General features: G+C 56.6%; 1 protein-coding gene across 2 annotated transcripts in view; it reads left to right on the top strand.

Annotated features, from left to right (window-relative positions):
- Nucleotides 1-17,874, top strand: part of man2a1 (mannosidase, alpha, class 2A, member 1) — a 100,448-nt gene that overhangs the window by 16,206 nt on the left and 66,368 nt on the right. For both annotated transcript variants that reach the window (XM_079256742.1, XM_079256743.1), the window contains exons 6-7: nucleotides 2,399-2,482; nucleotides 2,640-2,767. In XM_079256742.1, coding sequence (XP_079112868.1) covers nucleotides 2,399-2,482; nucleotides 2,640-2,767 — 212 coding nt within the window. The remainder of the gene's footprint in view (nucleotides 1-2,398; nucleotides 2,483-2,639; nucleotides 2,768-17,874) is intronic.

Genomic DNA, 17,874 nt, shown 5'->3' with positions numbered 1-17,874 from the left:
CCTTTTGTCCTGTAATCCTGTTGTCCTGTAATCCTGTTGTCCTGTAATCCTGTTGTACTGTAATCCTCCTGTTGTACTGTAATCCTCCTGTTGTCCTGTAATCCTGTTGTCCTATAATCCTCCTGTTGTCCTGTAATCCTGTTCTCCTGTAATCCTCCTGTTGTCCTGTAATCCTCCTGTTGTCCTTTAATCCTGTTGTCCTGTAATCCTGTTGTCTTGTAACCCTGTTGTCCTGTAATCCTCCTGTTGTCCTGTAATCCTTTTGTATTGTAATCCTGTTGTACTGTAATCCTGTTGTCCTGTAATCCTCCTGTTGTACTGTAATCCTGTTGTCCTGTAATCCTGTTGTCCTGTAATCCTCCTGTTGTCCTGTAATCCTGTTGTCCTATAATCCTTTTGTCCTGTAATCCTCCTGTTGTCCTGTAATCCTGTTGTCCTGTAATCCTGTTGTCCTTTAATCCTGTTGTCCTGTAATCCTCTTGTTGTCCTGTAATCCTGTTCTCCTGTAATCCTGTTGTCCTGTAATCCTGTTGTACTGTAATCCTGTTGTACTGTAATCCTGTTGTCCTGTAATCCTGTTGTACTGTAATCCTCCTGTTGTACTGTAATCCTCCTGTTGTCCTGTAATCCCCCTGTTGTACTGTAATCCTGTTGTCCTGTAATCCTGTTGTACTGTAATCCTGTTGTCCTTTAATCCTGTTGTCCTGTAATCCTCCTGTTGTCCTGTAATCCTCCTGTTGTCCTGTAATCCTGTTGTCCTGTAATCCTCCTGTTGTACTGTAATCCTGTTGTCCTGTAATCCTGTTGTCCTGTAATCCTCCTGTTGTCCTGTAATCCTCCTGTTGTCCTGTAATCCTGTTGTCCTGTAATCCTGTTGTCCTGTAATCCTCCTGTTGTCCTGTAATCCTCCTGTTGTCCTGTAATCCTGTTGTCTTGTAACCCTGTTGTCCTGTAATCCTCCTGTTGTCCTGTAATCCTTTTGTATTGTAATCCTGTTGTCCTGTAATCCTCCTGTTGTCCTGTAATCCTCCTGTTGTCCTGTAATCCTCCTGTTGTACTGTAATCCTGTTCTCCTGTAATCCTGTTGTACTGTAATCCTGTTGTCCTGTAATCCTGTTGTCCTGTAATCCTGTTGTCCTGTAATCCTCCTGTTGTCCTGTAATCCTGTTGTCCTGTAATCCTGTTGTCCTTTAATCCTGTTGTCCTGTAATCCTTTTGTCCTGTAATCCTGTTGTCCTGTAATCCTGTTGTCCTGTAATCCTCCTGTTCTCCTGTAATCCTGTTGTCCTGTAATCCTTTTGTCCTGTAATCCTGTTGTCCTGTAATCCTGTTGTCCTTTAATCCTGTTGTCCTGTAATCCTTTTGTCCTGTAATCCTGTTGTCCTGTAATCCTGTTGTCCTGTAATCCTTTTGTCCTGTAATCCTGTTGTACTGTAATCCTCCTATTGTACTGTAATCCTCCTGTTGTCCTGTAATCCTCCTGTTGTACTGTAATCCTGTTGTACTGTAATCCTGTTGTACTGTAATCCTGTTGTCCTGTAATCCTCCTGTTGTACTGTAATCCTGTTCTCCTGTAATCCTCCTGTTGTCCTGTAATCCTCCTGTTGCCCTGTAATCCTGTTGTCCTATAATCCTCCTGTTGTCCTGTAATGCTGTTGTCCTGTAATCCTGTTGTCCTGTAATCCTGTTCTCCTGTAATCCTCCTGTTGTCCTATAATCCTCCTGTTGTCCTGTAATCCTCCTGTTGTCCTGTAATCTTCATGTTGTCCTGTAATCCTGTTGTCCTGTAATCTTCCTGTTGTCCTGTAATCCTGTTGTCCTGTAATCCTGTTGTCCTGTAATCCTCCTGTTGTCCTGTAATCCTGTTGTCCTGTAATCCTGTTGTCCTGTAATCCTGTTGTCCTGTAATCTTCATGTTGTCCTGTAATCCTGTTGTCCTGTAATCCTGTTGTCCTGTAATCCTCCTGTTGTCCTGTAATCCTGTTGTCCTGTAATCCTCCTGTTGTCCTGTAATCCTCCTGTTGTCCTGTAATCCTCCTGTTGTCCTGTAATCCTGTTGTCCTGTAATCCTGTTGTCTTGTAACCCTGTTGTCCTGTAATCCTCCTGTTGTCCTGTAATCCTGTTGTCCTGTAATCCTGTTGTCCTGTAATCCTCCTGTTGTCCTGTAATCCTCCTGTTGTCCTGTAATCCTCCTGTTGTACTGTAATCCTGTTGTCCTGTAATCCTGTTGTCCTGTAATCCTGTTGTCCTGTAATCCTGTTGTCCTGTAATCCTCCTGTTGTCCTGTAATCCTGTTGTCCTGTAATCCTGTTGTCCTGTAATCCTCCTGTTGTCCTGTAATCTTCCTGTTGTCCTGTAATCCTGTTGTCCTGTAATCCGTCTCCTTTCTCTCTCCAGGAGGAAAATGATTTGGGCAGAAATCAGTTATTTCTCCAAATGGTGGAACGACATTGACAAGCAGAAGAGAGCGATGGTCAAACGGTAACCTTCATCACGTCCTCCTCTTCGTCATCTATCTGGTATCAATCATTCTGATCAGTCCGATCCGGGCGGTCCAGGTCGGATTTCAGTCTGATCTCTTTCCTCCACCACACTGCTGAAGGAACTCATGATCAATACCTTCTCTCTGATTGGTTAGGCTGGTGGAGGCGGGGCAACTGGAGCTGGTGACGGGCGGCTGGGTGATGGCGGATGAAGCCAACTCTCATTACTTCGCTCTGCTGGACCAGCTGATGGAGGGTCACCAGTGGCTGCAGACACACCTGGGTGGGTCTCCACCTGTCTGTCCTGTCCCGTCTCCACCTGTCTGTCCTGTCTCGTCTCCCCTTGTCTGTCCCGTCTCCACCTGTCTGTCTCGTCTCCACCTGTCTGTCCTGTCCCGTCTCCACCTGTCTGTCCTGTCTCGTCTCCCCTTGTCTGTCCCGTCTCCACCTGTCTGTCCCGTCTCCACCTGTCTGTCCCGTCTCCACCTGTCTGTCCTGTCCCGTCTCCACCTGTCTGTCCTGTCTCCACCTGTCTGTCTCGTCTCCACCTTTCTGTCTCGTCTCCACCTGTCTGTCTCGTCTCCACCTGTCTGTCCTGTCTCCACCTGTCTGTCCTGTCTCGTCTCCACCTGTCTGTCTCGTCTCCACCTGTATTTCCCGTCTCCACCTGTCTGTCTCGTCTCCACCTGTCTGTCCCGTCTCCACCTGTCTGTCCTGTCTCGTCTCCACCTGTCTGTCCTGTCCCGTCTCCACCTGTCTGTCTCGTCTCCACCTGTCTGTCCCGTCTCCACCTGTCTGTCCTGTCCCGTCTCCACCTGTCTGTCTCGTCTCCACCTGTCTGTCCCGTCTCCACCTTTCTGTCTCGTCTCCACCTGTCTGTCCCGTCTCCACCTGTCTGTCCCGTCTCCACCTGTCTGTCCTGTCCCGTCTCCACCTGTCTGTCCTGTCTCCACCTGTCTGTCTCGTCTCCACCTTTCTGTCTCGTCTCCACCTGTCTGTCTCGTCTCCACCTGTCTGTCCTGTCTCCACCTGTCTGTCCTGTCCCGTCTCCACCTGTCTGTCCCGTCTCCACCTGTCTGTCTCGTCTCCACCTGTCTGTCTCGTCTCCACCTGTCTGTCCTGTCTCATCTCCACCTGTCTGTCCTGTCTCCACCTGTCTGTCTCGTCTCCACCTGTCTGTCTCGTCTCCACCTGTCTGTCCTGTCTCGTCTCCACCTGTCTGTCCCGTCTCCACCTGTCTGTCTCGTCTCCACCTTTCTGTCTCGCCTCCACCTGTCTGTCTCGTCTCCACCTGTCTGTCCTGTCTCGTCTCCACCTGTCTGTCTCGTCTCCACCTGTATTTCCCGTCTCCACCTGTCTGTCTCGTCTCCACCTGTCTGTCCTGTCCCGTCTCCACCTGTCTGTCTCGTCTCCACCTGTCTGTCCCGTCTCCACCTGTCTGTCCTGTCCCGTCTCCACCTGTCTGTCTCGTCTCCACCTGTCTGTCCCGTCTCCACCTGTCTGTCTCGTCTCCACCTGTCTCTCTTTCCCGTCTCCACCTGTCTGTCTTTCCCGTCTCCACCTGTCTGTCTCGTCTCCACCTGTCTGTCCCGTCTCCACCTGTCTGTCCTGTCTCGTCTCCACCTGTCTGTCTCGTCTCCACCTGTCTGTCCCGTCTCCACCTGTCTGTCCTGTCTCGTCTCCACCTGTCTGTCTCGTCTCCACCTGTCTGTCTCGTCTCCACCTGTCTTTCCCGTCTCCACCTGTCTGTCCCGTCTCCACCTGTCTGTCTCGTCTCCACCTGTCTTTCCCGTCTCCACCTGTCTGTCCCGTCTCCACCTGTCTGTCTCGTCTCCACTTGTCTGTCCCGTCTCCACCTGTCTGTCCTGTCTCGTCTCCCCTTGTCTGTCTCGTCTCCACCTGTCTTTCCCGTCTCCACCTGTCTGTCCCGTCTCCACCTGTCTGTCCTGTCCCGTCTCCACCTGTCTGTCTCGTCTCCACCTGTCTGTCCCGTCTCCACCTGTCTGTCCTGTCCCGTCTCCACCTGTCTGTCCTGTCTCGTCTCCACCTGTCTGTCCTGTCTCGTCTCCACCTTTCTGTCTCGTCTCCACCTGTCTGTCTTTCCCGTCTCCACCTGTCTGTCTCGTCTCCACCTGTCTGTCCCGTCTCCACCTGTCTGTCCTGTCTCGTCTCCACCTGTCTGTCTCGTCTCCACCTGTCTTTCCCGTCTCCACCTGTCTGTCCTGTCTCGTCTCCACCTGTCTGTCTCGTTTCCACCTGTCTTTCCCTTTCCACCTGTCTGTCCCGTCTCCACCTTTCTGTCTCGTCTCCACCTGTCTTTCCTGTCTCCACCTGTCTGTCTCGTCTCCACCTGTCTGTCCCGTCTCCACCTGTCTGTCTCGTCTCCACCTGTCTGTCCCGTCTCCACCTGTCTGTCCTGTCTCGTCTCCCCTTGTCTGTCCCGTCTCCACCTGTCTGTCTTGTCTCCACCTGTCTGTCCCTTCTCCACCTGTCTGTCCTGTCCCGTCTCCACCTGTCTGTCTCGTCTCCACCTGTCTGTCCCGTCTCCACCTGTCTGTCCCGTCTCCACCTGTCTGTCCTGTCTCGTCTCCACCTGTCTGTCCTGTCTCGTCTCCACCTGTCTGTCTCGTCTCCACCTTTCTGTCTCGTCTCCACCTGTCTGTCTTTCCCGTCTCCACCTGTCTGTCTTTCCTGTCTCCACCTGTCTGTCCCGTCTCCACCTGTCGGTCTCGTCTCCACCTGTCTGTCCTGTCTCGTCTCCACCTGTCTGTCTCGTCTCCACCTGTCTGTCCCGTCTCCACCTGTCTGTCCTGTCTCGTCTCCACCTGTCTGTCTCGTCTCCACCTGTCTGTCCCGTCTCCACCTGTCTGTCCTGTCTCGTCTCCACCTGTCTGTCCCGTCTCCACCTGTCTGTCCTGTCTCGTCTCCACCTGTCTGTCTCGTTTCCACCTGTCTTTCCCTTTCCACCTGTCTGTCCTGTCTCCACCTGTCTTTCCCGTCTCCACCTGTCTGTCTCGTCTCCACCTGTCTGTCTCGTCTCCACCTGTCTGTCCCGTCTCCACCTGTCTGTCTCGTCTCCACCTGTCTGTCCCGTCTCCACCTGTCTGTCCTGTCTCGTCTCCACATGTCTGTCTCGTCTCCACCTGTCTGTCTCGTCTCCACCTGTCTCTCGTCTCCACCTGTCTGTCCCGTCTCCACCTGTCTGTCTCGTCTCCACCTGTCTGTCCTGTCTCGTCTCCACCTGTCTGTCTCGTCTCCACCTGTCTGTCCCGTCTCCAACTGTCTGTCCTGTCCCGTCTCCACCTGTCTGTCCTGTCTCGTCTCCACCTGTCTGTCCTGTCCCGTCTCCACCTGTCTGTCTCGTCTCCACCTGTCTGTCCCGTCTCCACCTGTCTGTCTCGTCTCCACCTGTCTGTCCTGTCTCGTCTCCACCTGTCTGTCCTGTCCCGTCTCCACCTGTCTGTCTCGTCTCCACCTGTCTGTCCTGTCTCGTCTCCACCTGTCTGTCCTGTCCCGTCTCCACCTGTCTCGTCTCCACCTGTCTGTCCCGTCTCCACCTGTCTGTCCTGTCTCGTCTCCACCTGTCTGTCCTGTCCCGTCTCCACCTGTCTGTCTCGTCTCCACCTGTCTGTCCCGTCTCCACCTGTCTGTCTCGTCTCCACCTGTCTGTCCTGTCTCGTCTCCACCTGTCTGTCCTGTCCCGTCTCCACCTGTCTGTCTCGTCTCCACCTGTCTGTCCTGTCTCGTCTCCACCTGTCTGTCCTGTCCCGTCTCCACCTGTCTCGTCTCCACCTGTCTGTCCCGTCTCCACCTGTCTGTCCTGTCTCGTCTCCACCTGTCTGTCTCGTCTCCACCTGTCTGTCCTGTCTCGTCTCCACCTGTCTGTCCCGTCTCCACCTGTCTGTCTCGTCTCCACCTGTCTTTCTCGTCTCCACCTGTCTGTCCCGTCTCCACCTGTCTGTCTCTTCTCCACCTGTCTCTCCCGTCTCCACCTGTCTGTCTCGTCTCCACCTTTCTGTCCCGTCTCCACCTGTCTGTCTCGTCTCCACCTGTCTGTCCCGTCTCCACCTGTCTGTCCTGTCTCGTCTCCACATGTCTGTCTCGTCTCCACCTTTCTGTCTCGTCTCCACCTGTCTCTCGTCTCCACCTGTCTGTCCCGTCTCCACCTGTCTGTCTCGTCTCCACCTGTCTCTCGTCTCCACCTGTCTGTCCCGTCTCCACCTGTCTTTCCTGTCTCCACCTGTCTGTCCCGTCTCCACCTGTCGGTCTCGTCTACACCTGTCTGTCCTGTCTCGTCTCCACCTGTCTGTCCTGTCTCGTCTCCACCTGTCTGTCTCGTCTCCACCTGTCTGTCCCGTCTCCAACTGTCTGTCCTGTCCCGTCTCCACCTGTCTGTCCTGTCTCGTCTCCACCTGTCTGTCCTGTCCCGTCTCCACCTGTCTGTCTCGTCTCCACCTGTCTGTCCCGTCTCCACCTGTCTGTCTCGTCTCCACCTGTCTGTCCTGTCCCGTCTCCACCTGTCTGTCTCGTCTCCACCTGTCTGTCCTGTCTCGTCTCCACCTGTCTGTCCTGTCCCGTCTCCACCTGTCTCGTCTCCACCTGTCTGTCCCGTCTCCACCTGTCTGTCCTGTCTCGTCTCCACCTGTCTGTCTCGTCTCCACCTGTCTGTCCTGTCTCGTCTCCACCTGTCTGTCCTGTCTCGTCTCCACCTGTCTGTCCCGTCTCCACCTGTCTGTCTCGTCTCCACCTGTCTGTCTCGTCTCCACCTGTCTCTCCCGTCTCCACCTGTCTGTCTCGTCTCCACCTTTCTGTCTCGTCTCCACCTGTCTGTCTCGTCTCCACCTGTCTGTCCTGTCTCCACCTGTCTGTCCCGTCTCCACCTGTCTGTCTCGTCTCCACCTTTCTGTCTCGTCTCCACCTGTCTGTCTCGTCTCCACCTGTCTGTCCTGTCTCGTCTCCACCTGTCTGTCTCGTCTCCACCTGTCTGTCCTGTCTCCACCTGTCTGTCTCGTCTCCACCTGTCTTTCCCGTCTCCACCTGTCTGTCCTGTCTCGTCTCCACCTGTCTGTCCTGTCCCGTCTCCACCTGTCTGTCTCGTCTCCACCTGTCTGTCCCGTCTCCACCTGTCTGTCCTGTCTCGTCTCCACCTGTCTGTCTCGTCTCCACCTGTCTGTCCCGTCTCCACCTGTCTGTCTCGTCTCCACCTTTCTGTCTCGTCTCCACTTGTATGTCTCGTCTCCACCTGTCTGTCCTGTCTCGTCTCCACCTGTCTTTCCCGTCTCCACCTGTCTGTCTCGTCTCCACCTGTCTGTCCCGTCTCCACCTGTCTGTCCTGTCTCGTCTCCACCTGTCTGTCTCGTCTCCACCTGTGTCCCGTCTCCACCTGTCTGTCCTGTCTCGTCTCCACCTGTCTTTCTCGTCTCCACCTGTCTGTCCCGTCTCCACCTGTCTGTCTCGTCTCCACCTGTCTGTCCCGTCTCCACCTTTCTGTCTCGTCTCCACCTTTCTGTCTCGTCTCCACCTGTCTGTCCCGTCTCCACCTGTCTGTCCCGTCTCCACCTGTCTTTCTCGTCTCCACCTGTCTGTCTCGTCTCCACCTGTCTGTCCCGTCTCCACCTGTCTGTCCTGTCTCGTCTCCACCTGTCTGTCTCGTCTCCACTTGTCTGTCCCGTCTCCACCTGTCTGTCTCGTCTCCACTTGTCTGTCCCGTCTCCACCTGTCTGTCCTGTCTCCACCTGTCTGTCTCGTCTCCACCTGTCTGTCCCGTCTCCACCTGTCTGTCCCGTCTCGTCTCCCCTTGTCTGTCTCGTCTCCACCTGTCTTTCCCGTCTCCACCTGTCTGTCTCGTCTCCACCTGTCTCATCTCCACCTGTCTGTCCCGTCTCCACCTGTCTGTCCTGTCCCGTCTCCACCTGTCTGTCCTGTCTCGTCTCCACCTGTCCTTCCTGTCCCGTCTCCACCTGTCTGTCTCGTCTCCACCTGTCTGTCCCGTCTCCACCGGTTTCTCGTCTCCACCTGTCTGTCCTTTCTCGTCTCCACCTGTCTGTCCTGTCCCGTCTCCACCTGTCTGTCTCGCCTCCACCTGTCTGTCCTGTCTCGTCTCCACCTGTCTGTCCTGTCCCGTCTCCACCTGTCTGTCTCATCTCCACCTGTCTGTCCCGTCTCCTCCTGTCTGTCCTGTCTCGTCACCACCTGTCTGTCTCGTCTCCACCTGTCTGTCTCGTCTCCACCTTTCTGTCCCGTCTCCACCTGTCTGTCTCGTCTCCACCTGTCTGTCTCGTCTCCACCTGTCTGTCCTGTCTCCACCTGTCTGTCTCGTCTCCACCTGTCTTTCCCATCTCCACCTGTCTGTCCTGTCTCGTCTCCACCTGTCTGTCTCGTCTCCACCTGTCTTTCTCGTCTCCACCTGTCTGTCTCGTCTCCACCTGTCTGTCCCGTCTCCACCTGTCTTTCCCGTCTCCACCTGTCTGTCTCGTCTCCACCTGTCTGTCTCGTCTCCACCTGTCTGTCCCGTCTCCACCTGTAGTCCTGTCTCGTCTCCACCTGTCTGTCCCGTCTCCACCTGTCTGTCTCGTCTCCACCTGTCTGTCCCGTCTCCACCTGTCTGTCCCGTCTCCACCTTTCTGTCTCGTCTCCACCTTTCTGTCTCGTCTCCACCTGTCTGTCTCGTCTCCACCTGTCTGTCCCGTCTCCACCTGTCTGTCCCGTCTCCACCTGTCTGTCCCGTCACCACCTGTCTGTCTCGTCTCCACCTGTCTGTCTCGTCTCCACCTTTCTTTCTCGTCTCCACCTGTCTGTCTCGTCTCCACCTGTCTTTCCCGTCTCCACCTGTCTGTCCTGTCTCCACCTGTCTGTCTCGTCTCCACCTGTCTGTCCCGTCTCCACCTGTCGGTCTCGTCTCCACCTGTCTGTCCTGTCTCGTCTCCACCTGTCTGTCTCGTCTCCACCTGTCTGTCCCGTCTCCACCTGTCTGTCCTGTCTCGTCTCCACCTGTCTGTCTCGTCTCCACCTGTCTGTCCCGTCTCCACCTGTCTGTCCTGTCTCGTCTCCATCTGTCTGTCCCGTCTCCACCTGTCTGTCCTGTCTCGTCTCCACCTGTCTGTCTCGTTTCCACCTGTCTTTCCCTTTCCACCTGTCTGTCCTGTCTCCACCTGTCTTTCCCGTCTCCACCTGTCTGTCTCGTCTCCACCTGTCTGTCTCGTCTCCACCTGTCTGTCCCGTCTCCACCTGTCTGTCTCGTCTCCACCTGTCTGTCCCGTCTCCACCTGTCTGTCCTGTCTCGTCTCCACATGTCTGTCTCGTCTCCACCTGTCTGTCTCGTCTCCACCTGTCTCTCGTCTCCACCTGTCTGTCTCGTCTCCACCTGTCTGTCCTGTCTCGTCTCCACCTGTCTGTCTCGTCTCCACCTGTCTGTCCCGTCTCCAACTGTCTGTCCTGTCCCGTCTCCACCTGTCTGTCCTGTCTCGTCTCCACCTGTCTGTCCTGTCCCGTCTCCACCTGTCTGTCTCGTCTCCACCTGTCTGTCCCGTCTCCACCTGTCTGTCTCGTCTCCACCTGTCTGTCCTGTCTCGTCTCCACCTGTCTGTCCTGTCCCGTCTCCACCTGTCTGTCTCGTCTCCACCTGTCTGTCCTGTCTCGTCTCCACCTGTCTGTCCTGTCCCGTCTCCACCTGTCTCGTCTCCACCTGTCTGTCCCGTCTCCACCTGTCTGTCCTGTCTCGTCTCCAACTGTCTTTCCTGTCCCGTCTCCACCTGTCTGTCTCGTCTCCACCTGTCTGTCCCGTCTCCACCTGTCTGTCTCGTCTCCACCTGTCTGTCCTGTCTCGTCTCCACCTGTCTGTCCTGTCCCGTCTCCACCTGTCTGTCTCGTCTCCACCTGTCTGTCCTGTCTCGTCTCCACCTGTCTGTCCTGTCCCGTCTCCACCTGTCTCGTCTCCACCTGTCTGTCCCGTCTCCACCTGTCTGTCCTGTCTCGTCTCCACCTGTCTGTCTCGTCTCCACCTGTCTGTCCTGTCTCGTCTCCACCTGTCTGTCCCGTCTCCACCTGTCTGTCTCGTCTCCACCTGTCTTTCTCGTCTCCACCTGTCTGTCCCGTCTCCACCTGTCTGTCTCGTCTCCACCTGTCTCTCCCGTCTCCACCTGTCTGTCTCGTCTCCACCTTTCTGTCCCGTCTCCACCTGTCTGTCTCGTCTCCACCTGTCTGTCCCGTCTCCACCTGTCTGTCCTGTCTCGTCTCCACATGTCTGTCTCGTCTCCACCTTTCTGTCTCGTCTCCACCTGTCTCTCGTCTCCACCTGTCTGTCCCGTCTCCACCTGTCTGTCTCGTCTCCACCTGTCTCTCGTCTCCACCTGTCTGTCCCGTCTCCACCTGTCTTTCCTGTCTCCACCTGTCTGTCCCGTCTCCACCTGTCGGTCTCGTCTACACCTGTCTGTCCTGTCTCGTCTCCACCTGTCTGTCCTGTCTCGTCTCCACCTGTCTGTCTCGTCTCCACCTGTCTGTCCCGTCTCCAACTGTCTGTCCTGTCCCGTCTCCACCTGTCTGTCCTGTCTCGTCTCCACCTGTCTGTCCTGTCCCGTCTCCACCTGTCTGTCTCGTCTCCACCTGTCTGTCCCGTCTCCACCTGTCTGTCTCGTCTCCACCTGTCTGTCCTGTCCCGTCTCCACCTGTCTGTCTCGTCTCCACCTGTCTGTCCTGTCTCGTCTCCACCTGTCTGTCCTGTCCCGTCTCCACCTGTCTCGTCTCCACCTGTCTGTCCCGTCTCCACCTGTCTGTCCTGTCTCGTCTCCACCTGTCTGTCTCGTCTCCACCTGTCTGTCCTGTCTCGTCTCCACCTGTCTGTCCTGTCTCGTCTCCACCTGTCTGTCCCGTCTCCACCTGTCTGTCTCGTCTCCACCTGTCTGTCCCGTCTCCACCTGTCTGTCTCGTCTCCACCTGTCTCTCCCGTCTCCACCTGTCTGTCTCGTCTCCACCTTTCTGTCTCGTCTCCACCTGTCTGTCTCGTCTCCACCTGTCTGTCCTGTCTCCACCTGTCTGTCCCGTCTCCACCTGTCTGCCTCGTCTCCACCTTTCTGTCTCGTCTCCACCTGTCTGTCTCGTCTCCACCTGTCTGTCCTGTCTCATCTCCACCTGTCTGTCTCGTCTCCACCTGTCTGTCCTGTCTCCACCTGTCTGTCTCGTCTCCACCTGTCTGTCCCGTCTCCACCTGTCTGTCCTGTCTCGTCTCCACCTGTCTGTCCTGTCCCGTCTCCACCTGTCTGTCCCGTCTCCACCTGTCTGTCCTGTCTCGTCTCCACCTGTCTGTCTCGTCTCCACCTGTCTGTCCCGTCTCCACCTGTCTGTCTCGTCTCCACCTTTCTGTCTCGTCTCCACTTGTATGTCTCGTCTCCACCTGTCTGTCCTGTCTCGTCTCCACCTGTCTTTCCCGTCTCCACCTGTCTGTCTCGTCTCCACCTGTCTGTCCCGTCTCCACCTGTCTGTCCTGTCTCGTCTCCACCTGTCTGTCTCGTCTCCACCTGTGTCCCGTCTCCACCTGTCTGTCCTGTCTCGTCTCCACCTGTCTTTCTCGTCTCCACCTGTCTGTCCCGTCTCCACCTGTCTGTCTCGTCTCCACCTGTCTGTCCCGTCTCCACCTTTCTGTCTCGTCTCCACCTTTCTGTCTCGTCTCCACCTGTCTGTCCCGTCTCCACCTGTCTGTCCCGTCTCCACCTGTCTTTCTCGTCTCCACCTGTCTGTCTCGTCTCCACCTGTCTGTCCCGTCTCCACCTGTCTGTCCTGTCTCGTCTCCACCTGTCTGTCTCGTCTCCACTTGTCTGTCCCGTCTCCACCTGTCTGTCTCGTCTCCACTTGTCTGTCCCGTCTCCACCTGTCTGTCCTGTCTCCACCTGTCTGTCTCGTCTCCACCTGTCTGTCCCGTCTCCACCTGTCTGTCCCGTCTCGTCTCCCCTTGTCTTTCTCGTCTCCACCTGTCTTTCCCGTCTCCACCTGTCTGTCTCGTCTCCACCTGTCTCATCTCCACCTGTCTGTCCCGTCTCCACCTGTCTGTCCTGTCCCGTCTCCACCTGTCTGTCCTGTCTTGTCTCCACCTGTCCTTCCTGTCCCGTCTCCACCTGTCTGTCTCGTCTCCACCTGTCTGTCCCGTCTCCACCGGTTTCTCGTCTCCACCTGTCTGTCCTTTCTCGTCTCCACCTGTCTGTCCTGTCCCGTCTCCACCTGTCTGTCTCGCCTCCACCTGTCTGTCCTGTCTCGTCTCCACCTGTCTGTCCTGTCCCGTCTCCACCTGTCTGTCTCATCTCCACCTGTCTGTCCCGTCTCCTCCTGTCTGTCCTGTCTCGTCACCACCTGTCTGTCTCGTCTCCACCTGTCTGTCTCGTCTCCACCTTTCTGTCCCGTCTCCACCTGTCTGTCTCGTCTCCACCTGTCTGTCTCGTCTCCACCTGTCTGTCCTGTCTCCACCTGTCTGTCTCGTCTCCACCTGTCTTTCCCATCTCCACCTGTCTGTCCTGTCTCGTCTCCACCTGTCTGTCTCGTCTCCACCTGTCTTTCTCGTCTCCACCTGTCTGTCTCGTCTCCACCTGTCTGTCCCGTCTCCACCTGTCTTTCCCGTCTCCACCTGTCTGTCTCGTCTCCACCTGTCTGTCTCGTCTCCACCTGTCTGTCCCGTCTCCACCTGTAGTCCTGTCTCGTCTCCACCTGTCTGTCCCGTCTCCACCTGTCTGTCTCGTCTCCACCTGTCTGTCCCGTCTCCACCTGTCTGTCCCGTCTCCACCTTTCTGTCTCGTCTCCACCTGTCTGTCTCGTCTCCACCTGTCTGTCCCGTCTCCACCTGTCTGTCCCGTCTCCACCTGTCTGTCTCGTCTCCACCTGTCTGTCTCGTCTCCACCTTTCTTTCTCGTCTCCACCTGTCTGTCTCGTCTCCACCTGTCTTTCCCGTCTCCACCTGTCTGTCCTGTCTCCACCTGTCTGTCTCGTCTCCACCTGTCTGTCCCGTCTCCACCTGTCTTTCCCGTCTCCACCTGTCTGTCTCGTCTCCACCTGTCTGTCTCGTCTCCACCTGTCTGTCCCGTCTCCACCTGTCTGTCCTGTCTCGTCTCCACCTGTCTGTCCCGTCTCCACCTGTCTGTCTCGTCTCCACCTGTCTGTCCTGTCTCGTCTCCACCTGTCTGTCCTGTCCCGTCTCCACCTGTCTTTCCCGTCTCCACCTGTCTGTCCTGTCTCGTCTCCACCTGTCTGTCTCGTCTCCACCTGTCTGTCTCGTCTCCACCTGTCTTTCTCGTCTCCACCTGTCTGTCTCGTCACCACCTGTCTGTCCCGTCTCCACCTGTCTGTCTCGTCTCCACCTTTCTGTCCCGTCTCCACCTGTCTGTCTCGTCTCCACCTGTTTGTCTCGTCTCCACCTGTCTTTCCCGTCTCCACCTGTCTGTCCTGTCTCCACCTGTCTGTCTCGTCTCCACCTGTCTGTCCCGTCTCCACCTGTCTTTCCCGTCTCCACCTGTCTGTCTCGTCTCCACCTGTCTGTCTCGTCTCCACCGGTCTGTCCCGTCTCCACCTGTCTGTCCTGTCTCGTCTCCACCTGTCTGTCCCGTCTCCACCTGTCTGTCCTGTCTCGTCTCCACCTGTCTGTCCTGTCCTGTCTCCACCTGTCTTTCCCGTCTCCACTTGTCTGTCCTGTCTCGTCTCCACCTGTCTGTCTCGTCTCCACCTGTTTGTCTCGTCTCCACCTGTCTTTCCCGTCTCCACCTGTCTGTCCTGTCTCCACCTGTCTGTCTCGTCTCCACCTGTCTGTCCCGTCTCCACCTGTCTTTCCCGTCTCCACCTGTCTGTCTCGTCTCCACCTTTCTGTCTCGTCTCCACCTTTCTGTCTCGTCTCCACCTGTCTGTCCCGTCTCCACCTGTCTGTCCCGTCTCCACCTGTCTTTCTCGTCTCCACCTGTCTGTCTCGTCTCCACCTGTCTGTCCCGTCTCCACCTGTCTGTCCTGTCTCGTCTCCACCTGTCTGTCTCGTCTCCACTTGTCTGTCCCGTCTCCACCTGTCTGTCTCGTCTCCACTTGTCTGTCCCGTCTCCACCTGTCTGTCCTGTCTCCACCTGTCTGTCTCGTCTCCACCTGTCTGTCCCGTCTCCACCTGTCTGTCCCGTCTCGTCTCCCCTTGTCTTTCTCGTCTCCACCTGTCTTTCCCGTCTCCACCTGTCTGTCTCGTCTCCACCTGTCTCATCTCCACCTGTCTGTCCCGTCTCCACCTGTCTGTCCTGTCCCGTCTCCACCTGTCTGTCCTGTCTTGTCTCCACCTGTCCTTCCTGTCCCGTCTCCACCTGTCTGTCTCGTCTCCACCTGTCTGTCCCGTCTCCACCGGTTTCTCGTCTCCACCTGTCTGTCCTTTCTCGTCTCCACCTGTCTGTCCTGTCCCGTCTCCACCTGTCTGTCTCGCCTCCACCTGTCTGTCCTGTCTCGTCTCCACCTGTCTGTCCTGTCCCGTCTCCACCTGTCTGTCTCATCTCCACCTGTCTGTCCCGTCTCCTCCTGTCTGTCCTGTCTCGTCACCACCTGTCTGTCTCGTCTCCACCTGTCTGTCTCGTCTCCACCTTTCTGTCCCGTCTCCACCTGTCTGTCTCGTCTCCACCTGTCTGTCTCGTCTCCACCTGTCTGTCCTGTCTCCACCTGTCTGTCTCGTCTCCACCTGTCTTTCCCATCTCCACCTGTCTGTCCTGTCTCGTCTCCACCTGTCTGTCTCGTCTCCACCTGTCTTTCTCGTCTCCACCTGTCTGTCTCGTCTCCACCTGTCTGTCCCGTCTCCACCTGTCTTTCCTGTCTCCACCTGTCTGTCTCGTCTCCACCTGTCTGTCTCGTCTCCACCTGTCTGTCCCGTCTCCACCTGTAGTCCTGTCTCGTCTCCACCTGTCTGTCCCGTCTCCACCTGTCTGTCTCGTCTCCACCTGTCTGTCCCGTCTCCACCTGTCTGTCCCGTCTCCACCTTTCTGTCTCGTCTCCACCTGTCTGTCTCGTCTCCACCTGTCTGTCCCGTCTCCACCTGTCTGTCCCGTCTCCACCTGTCTGTCTCGTCTCCACCTGTCTGTCTCGTCTCCACCTTTCTTTCTCGTCTCCACCTGTCTGTCTCGTCTCCACCTGTCTTTCCCGTCTCCACCTGTCTGTCCTGTCTCCACCTGTCTGTCTCGTCTCCACCTGTCTGTCCCGTCTCCACCTGTCTTTCCCGTCTCCACCTGTCTGTCTCGTCTCCACCTGTCTGTCTCGTCTCCACCTGTCTGTCCCGTCTCCACCTGTCTGTCCTGTCTCGTCTCCACCTGTCTGTCCCGTCTCCACCTGTCTGTCTCGTCTCCACCTGTCTGTCCTGTCTCGTCTCCACCTGTCTGTCCTGTCCCGTCTCCACCTGTCTTTCCCGTCTCCACCTGTCTGTCCTGTCTCGTCTCCACCTGTCTGTCTCGTCTCCACCTGTCTGTCTCGTCTCCACCTGTCTTTCTCGTCTCCACCTGTCTGTCTCGTCACCACCTGTCTGTCCCGTCTCCACCTGTCTGTCTCGTCTCCACCTTTCTGTCCCGTCTCCACCTGTCTGTCTCGTCTCCACCTGTTTGTCTCGTCTCCACCTGTCTTTCCCGTCTCCACCTGTCTGTCCTGTCTCCACCTGTCTGTCTCGTCTCCACCTGTCTGTCCCGTCTCCACCTGTCTTTCCCGTCTCCACCTGTCTGTCTCGTCTCCACCTGTCTGTCTCGTCTCCACCGGTCTGTCCCGTCTCCACCTGTCTGTCCTGTCTCGTCTCCACCTGTCTGTCCCGTCTCCACCTGTCTGTCCTGTCTCGTCTCCACCTGTCTGTCCTGTCCTGTCTCCACCTGTCTTTCCCGTCTCCACTTGTCTGTCCTGTCTCGTCTCCACCTGTCTGTCTCGTCTCCACCTGTCTTTCTCGTCTCCACCTGTCTGTCCCGTCTCCACCTGTCTGTCTCGTCTCCACCTGTCTTTCCCGTCTCCACCTTTCTGTCTCGTCTCCACCTGTCTGTCCCGTCTCCACCTGTCTGTCTCGTCTCCACCTTTCTGTCTCGTCTCCACCTGTCTGTCCCGTCTCCACTTGTCTGTCTCGTCTCCACCTGTCTGTCCCGTCTCCACCTTTCTGTCTCGTCTCCACCTGTCTTTTTTTCCCGTCTCCACCTGTCTGTCTTTCCCGTCTCCACTTGTCTGTCCCGTCTCCACCTGTCTGTCTCGTCTCCACCTGTCTGTCCCGTCTCCACCTGTCTGTCCTGTCTCATCTCCACCTGTCTTTCCCGTCTCCACCTGTCTGTCCCGTCTCCACCTGTCTTTCCCGTCTCCACCTGTCTGTCCTTTCTCCACCTGTCTGTCCCGTCTCCACCTGTCTGTCCCGTCTCCACCTGTCTGTCTCGTCTCCACCTGTCTGTCCCGTCTCCACCTGTCTGTCCTGTCTCGTCTCCACCTGTCTGTCCCGTCTCCACCTGTCTGTCCTGTCTCGTCTCCACCTGTCTGTCCTGTCTCGTCTCCACCTGTCTGTCTCGTCTCCACCTGTCTGTCCCGTCTCCACCTGTCTGTCTCGTCTCCACCTGTCTGTCTTTCCCGTCTCCACCTGTCTGTCCCGTCTCCACCTGTCGGTCTCGTCTCCACCTGTCGGTCTCGTCTCCACCTGTCTGTCCTGTCTCGTCTCCACCTGTCTGTCTCGTCTCCACCTGTCTTTCCCGTCTCCACCTGTCTGTCCTCTCTCCACCTGTCTGTCTCGTCTCCACCTGTCTGTCCCGTCTCCACCTGTCTTTCCCATCTCCACCTGTCTGTCTCGTCTCCACCTGTCTGTCCCGTCTCCACCTGTCTGTCTCGTCTCCACTTGTCTGTCCCGTCTCTACCTGTCTGTCCCGTCTCCACCTGTCTGTCCTGTCTCGCCTCCACCTGTCTGTCTCGTCTCCACCTGTCTGTCCTGTCTCGTCTCCACCTGTCTGTCCTGTCTCGTCTCCACCTGTCTGTCCTGTCTCGTCTCCACCTTTCTGTCCCGTCTCCACCTGTCCTGTCTCGTCTCCACCTGTCTGTCCTTTCTCGTCTCCACCTGTCTGTCCCGTCTCCACTTTTCTGTCTCGTCTCCACCTGTCTGTCCCGTCTCCACCTCTCTGTCTCGTCTCCACCTTTCTGTCCCGTGTCCACCTGTCTGTCCCGTCTCCACCTGTCTGTCTCGTCTCCACCTGTCTGTCTCGTCTCCACCTGTCTTTCTCGTCTCCACCTGTCTGTCCCGTCTCCACCTGTCTGTCTCGTCTCCACCTGTCTGTCCCGTCTCCACCTTTCTGTCTCGTCTCCACCTGTCATTCCCGTCTCCACCTTTCTGTCTCGTCTCCACCTTTCTGTCCCGTCTCCACCTGTCTGTCCCGTTTCCACCTGTCTGTCCCGTCTCCACCT

The sequence above is a fragment of the Telmatherina bonti genome, assembly GCF_933228915.1.
Source record: "Telmatherina bonti genome assembly, chromosome: 17".
Classification (NCBI taxonomy): Eukaryota; Metazoa; Chordata; class Actinopteri; order Atheriniformes; family Telmatherinidae; genus Telmatherina; species Telmatherina bonti.
The sequence above is the reverse complement of the archived record's forward strand: the minus strand, read 5'-3'. Positions and strand labels throughout refer to the sequence as shown.